At 32.1% G+C, this 6,230-nt stretch overlaps 1 protein-coding gene across 1 annotated transcript; it reads right to left on the reverse strand.

Moving 5' to 3' along the window:
- Positions 1–242: 242 nt before the first annotated feature.
- LOC124356513 lies at positions 243–827 on the reverse strand. Its single transcript, XM_046807567.1, has one exon. The coding sequence runs from the start codon at positions 825–827 to the stop codon at positions 243–245; it is 585 nt and encodes a 194-aa protein (XP_046663523.1).
- Between the last annotated feature and the right edge of the window lie 5,403 nt (positions 828–6,230).

Here is a 6,230-nt window from a genome sequence, read left to right on the forward strand (position 1 = left end):
AATTATTTTAAATACACAAATAGTAACAACAAAGAGTAAAAACTAAGCAACAATCAATAAATAATCTCTAACAACAATTGACTTCAACCAACCCAAGAACAATACTGATATGTAGGTATATAAATGCTATTAACTACAATGGGACCAACTAGCATTTGATCTAAATACATTTTAAATGCTATGCCTAAGAACAAAAAGAAGATAAGACTAGAAAAAGAATAAGTAGAAAATTTCCTGAATAATCACGAGTGCAATATGTTTTCCCTGAAGGTAGTGGGTGAAGAGCCAAAGAAGTCGGCCCGTGCTGAAACAGAGTTCCCATGTCTCAGTAAACGAGGGATGATACTGTGGTAGCCGTAGCTGGTTAGCTGATGTGTCTTTCCAAAGAGGTCTCTCGACCTGGTGCCTCCGACTGGAACACGCAGATCCACCATGCCGAGGAGATCGGGGCAGTCGATACTACCATTTAGCAGTCTGTGCAGGAACATCAGGTCCAGATACCTTCTTCTTGACTCCAGCAGGGGCAGTCCAAGAGCATCCCTTAGAGTTGTCACCGGAACCTCCCTATAGTTAAATCCCAGCCGGACTCCAACTGTCTTCAAAAATCTTATCTGAATTCTTTCCAGTAGGTCACAATGGTTTTTCTGGAAAGGAGCCCACACCACGGACGCATACACCAGATGTGGTCTGACCAGCGAGATGAAGAGATGTCTCAATGAGGGAACAGAAAGACCATCACGTGAGGCTCTTATGACAAATCCAAGGGAAGCGTTGGCTTTTTTAGAAATATGTTGCAAGTGCTCCCGAGGGTCAAGATTAGGTACCATTATTATTACAATGAAGAAGTGAGCGGATGGATGCTGATTTTAACATCTCTTGGCCGAGTGACAGCTGAGGAAGCATTAAACGGATTTGAGGTTAGTTACTGTCTTATGGTACACTCGTAATTGTATGTACAGTACAGTATTATACAGTATATTAAGTGCAGCTACATTAAGCCTACATAAAGGTTGTTGTTTCAGGTTGCCCTTCGATTTGTGGAACAATCCCCTACTGATGCAACACCTACTGATTTGTTGCTGCTTAAAGATGGAGGGACAAGGCGGCTCGTAAACGATGAGAAGAAAAGTACAGAAAAAATTTCAGATTATTTTGTTAAACATTGAGCTACATAAATGTAATAGTAAATTTTCATTATTGATTCTAGAAAATAAACTAATATTCACAATAAAAGAGGTTTTATTTGTTTTACTTTTTACTAAATATACCTAAGATAAGTACAATAGCTTGTCCAAAATAGTTCCGCCCCCCATTATATTGTATAAGAGAGGTTTTACTGTAATACCGGCTGAGGTTTTATTTAGGTCGTCCATTATTTGCAATGACAGCTCAATTTCCGGGTAAAGCCCAGAGATAAGAGTCTTGACACATCACAACTAACTGGGCGGCTGCTAAAAGAGAAACGACCTTTTTAAATTGATTATCCAAGAAAAGCCCCCCCTATAAATTATTACTTAATATTACTATTAATTTATCAAGTTATTTATTAATGTAGTCAACTTTATCGCAATTAAAAAATGTATGACCTGAGTACATTAAAAAGTATGGATTTCGAAATTAAAAATTGTCCTTTTATGTGATGTTAAGTCAAAGAGTAAAAAATGGAGAATTTGAACAAAAAGCATATGTCATTGTTGATGATACTTTAAAATATATAAAATATAACAACAGCTCACCGTGCTATGTTAATGCTACCTACTTGTCAGGAAATATGTGCTACATAGTCTATATAGTTATTTGCATAAAGGAGGTTATGGTAGTTAGTATATATATATATAAAACGTTTAATCGGGTCAGGGATAGTTTAGAAAAATATATAACCCTAAAACACCGGATAGAACAGTTGAGAGGGGTACAATCCAGGGTGTTTCCAAGTTCAGCTCAGACCCGAATCAATGTAAAACCAAAAGCCAAAGCAAATACAGCACCGATGAACACGGATCAACAGGCTTTCATCATCGCCGACTCGGAAACGAAAGGGAATAAAGGGAAGGCGTCAGCATTTGCTTTAGGATGATTCTTCTTCTACTTAAACGTTCCCTAATACGACAGTTGCTAGTTCAACTGAAGCTCGTAAATGAGAAACGCTGGTGCCAACGTACGTCAAGCGACCCAGCGGCCTCTAAACGAAACGATAACCTAAGTAAAAACTAAACTTAATCAAGCCTAGCCTGAAGCTCAGGAACGCTGTTGCCAACGTACGTCAAGCAAACCTACGGCCTCGAAACGAAACGATAAACTAAGTAAAAGCTAAACTAAATTTACGCCTAGTCCATAACTAAGGAACGCTATTGCCAACGTACGTCAAGCGATCCAGCGGCCTCGAAAAGAAACGATCAACTAAATATAAGCTAAACTTAATCAAGCCTAGCCCGAAGCTAAGGAACGCTGGTTCCAATGTACTTCAAGCGATCCAGCGGACCCGAAATTAACGATAATCTAAATAAAACTAAATTCAAACTCCTCGTTACTAGTAATAAATCTAGTCCTATTTGTACTGATTTATTTTCTTCCTATACATTTCTTGTTAAATTACATACTGACTACCTGAGCCGTCCGCTGTAAGGCGCTTCAGCCCTTGAGGCGAAATCCGGCGGATTTATACTAAAACTCCGTGTCTTACTCGGTCGAGTCGGACCCCGCCAGCTGACGTCTCCTGCGTTGATGTTGAGCTACTGGAGTATAATTGTAGGTGGAAGAAATAAAGATCTTAACATGTAATTAAAAAACTATAAATATTCTCCTCTCAAAAAAATGAAAAATGCCTTATTTAAGCCCCCATAAAATTGACATGTTACAATATATAAAAGTAGATATTATTATGTCACTCCTAGGACACTTTTCGAGACAATACAATTTCAAATAAAAATATGGTCTAAGGTCAATAAATAGATCTATGAAAATAAACAGTAAATCAGTTTTGGGGACTTTTAAAAATCAAATGAAAATATACCTTCTAAATGCAATTTTAAATCATTACAGTATAACTTCCATGGATGGAATGAATTATTTTAAAAATGTGAGTACGTTTAATCTTTTATAAAATTATTTCTTAACTTATTCAACAATATTAATCATAACACATTCTTTATTTTTAATAGTTTTCTTTCCAGTAATAATCAAGTGCAATTTATCATTTTTATTAAATTCTTTAATCTTTTTTTCATCTGAGACATTTACAAATCTATTAGGCAAATGCACTTTATAATCTTCTAAATCTGCAATAATAGTCCAACCATATTTATCTTTCATTCTTTCCAAATTCAAAATTCTATATTTCTTATTTTCTTCTAATTTATTTAACTTCTTAAAATTTTTACATTTACATTCTCCAATATCATTTAACTCTTTCAAGAACTCCTTTTAATAGGAATAAATTTTAACTAACAAAAATAATTCAGAAAAAATAATATAAAATAAAACGTAAAAAAACTTAAAAATCATGATTATACATAATGTATTATGTATTATCATGATTTTATGTAAAAATTAATATCATATTTTAATTAGATCAAAAAGAAAAAAATGTAAATTTACAAACTTAATCTTGAGAATTTAATTTAAAAGGAAAAGTTAATTTTTAACACCAATTTCTTTATATCTTTTCTCCAAATGTAATATAAATTTATCAAAAGTTTCAGGTTTAAAACTATAATCAAATTAAATACCCAAGTAATGAAAGAGCAATGGTAATATCTTATCATAATAAATATGTTTATTTATACCAAGAAACCTAACATATTCTTTAAATAATGGATTGATATTCTCATTTTCTTCATAAGATAATATAACAGATTTATTCCTATATCTAAATTCTGTAACAAATTTTGTTTCTTTTTTATCTTCATATTTGCAATGTTCTAAGAAGATTATTCAAATGTGTTAATTTATTTTTACATTTCTTAATCTTTTTCTCATATACTATTAAGTTACAATTTTTACAAACTAGAAATATTTTATCAATAATTTATCCTCTATTACCACATTGATAACATTTTGAAATAATTATTTCTTCCACTTAAATGGGGAGTTATTTAATAGAATTATTCGAGATACAATGTAATTAGTTTTATAAGTAGCTGTGAACATTTTTAAATATTACGTATTGATTTTAAATTAAAACGTACTTCTAAATAATTTGATGATATATTCCATTTTCATTTACATTAATAGTTTATCATTATTAGTAGGTTAAAAAAATCATAGAAATACATTTTACAATGTTTATTGCTGACTATAAATAAAATACAGGGTTGCTTAAAAGTAAGTTGTACACCCTTAACTTTTTTGATATTTTAGATATTTAAAATCTGTTTGTGGGACTCTAACTAGTTACACTGATAATTATAGTTTAAAATTGGTCATCCTCAGCAGAAAGGGCGGTGGGGGTAACTCAACATTTTCAAATATCAATTACAGTCTTTTAACATATCATGTTATAGATCTTGGGTAATCGATCAAGAATACTCAAGAATTAAAACACGACCACTTTACAAGAAATGTCCGCTGCAAACGTATTTGTTATGAGTACTGGATACTAAATATTCGTAGTAAATATTAAATTAATTAGGAGATAATCACTTCCATACCTCACATTAAGTGTTCAAATTTATCTCTGTGGGCCTCAATGCAGTAGTACAGTCTTCGTTCAAACATCTTCAAACGCCTTTGTCCTGACATTTTAAAATATTAAATCTATATTTTTCTACATTGATTCTCTCTTCGCTCTCCTGGCTTTAAGCTGCATACCGTTTATTTCAAATGGTTTAGGTTATGAGACTAGGCGGGTTACACTGGCTGGTCCAATGGAGCAAACAAAATTGCAAATACATTTCTATGTCTATTTTTAAACGGTAACCCATATTTAAAAGAGTTAAACATAAACACATGAACGCATCTTTTGCTCTAGCATTCTTTAATTCATAAAATTACAGAACTATAAATGGTATTTCAAGTTGTATTGTATGTGGCCCTGTTTATCATAACATGAATCCCAAAACACGACTTACCAGGAAAAAATACCGAGCAAAGCTCTCTTTCCTGGAACTATAGGATCATTATCCTAAAACTCACTGCTCAATAGGAGTGTGAAAATTAATAAGTTACTTCTTAAGATTTCCGTATCCTATTTCCTCTTCTGGATAAAATCTTCTAGTGATAATTCTGAATACGATTCATCCAACAAAAGCCAGTAGTAGAAGACCTCTTATCATATCATTTTCTTCAAACCATGTATGAACAAATCTCAAACCGTAGAATCTACAATCTCCATTCTTAAGCATTTTCGTCAACCTTTGTACAGCTTTACGTAATGCGTAATTTATATGAATTTCCTGCGGGTTAAAAATATTTACTTCACTTTTAGCTATTGACACCAAACGTACTATAGTGAAATAGATAAAAATAACAATAGTATTTAAATATTTATCAATATTGTCGTTGTTTTATATCCTAACTGTAAGAAATAAAATATATATTTTTGTAAATATATAAACACAGAGAGAGAGAGAGAGAGAGAGAGAGAGAGAGAGAGAGAGAGAGAGAGAAGAATACTTTTATAAAAATTTCTAGGACAAAATGTGCAGGACTTACTATAGTACTGGTAATAATGATTTGCTTTTATCTCAATGATAGAGGTTGATGTACCAGTACTTGTTAAAGGATTTTGGTTGTATATTTTACGTTCCCCACTTTGACGTGTATGTATAGTACATATTTATACCTTTTCTAGCTAAGTTCTGTACAGGATAACTAATTTAATACAGGGTTTATGATAACCCCATGTTCTTCTTAAACTGCTATTAAATTCTATTTTATGTGGTCACTAAACAAAGAGTTGTTCATGAATATATTACAACTGTTTTTTTTTATCTAAATCGTTAAAAGAGAATACAGATTTATAAATTCCGTGACTTAAAACTTGGAACACAGGTGTCACTATTAGGTCATGGTATTTATGGGAAGCGCATAGAATGACAGTAAAATTCATTTATTACACTCATTATTATACTATCTGCCTTTAAAACTCTGATTTACCTCTTAAAATAAACCTATTGTTGTACCAAATCAAATCATCACTGAATTACGACCGATATTTATTTATAAATGTTATGACAAATATGAAACACAGAGCTAATCTTCCTGAAGAGAAGAAACAAATAATCAGGCAG

This window comes from Homalodisca vitripennis, chromosome 3 (assembly GCF_021130785.1).
Source record: "Homalodisca vitripennis isolate AUS2020 chromosome 3, UT_GWSS_2.1, whole genome shotgun sequence".
Taxonomy (NCBI): domain Eukaryota; kingdom Metazoa; phylum Arthropoda; class Insecta; order Hemiptera; family Cicadellidae; genus Homalodisca; species Homalodisca vitripennis.

Bases quoted from the DNA above. Each gene is read 5' to 3' on its own strand.
- LOC124356513 (XM_046807567.1), bottom strand. From the start codon at position 827: ATGGTACCTAATCTTGACCCTCGGGAGCACTTGCAACATATTTCTAAA.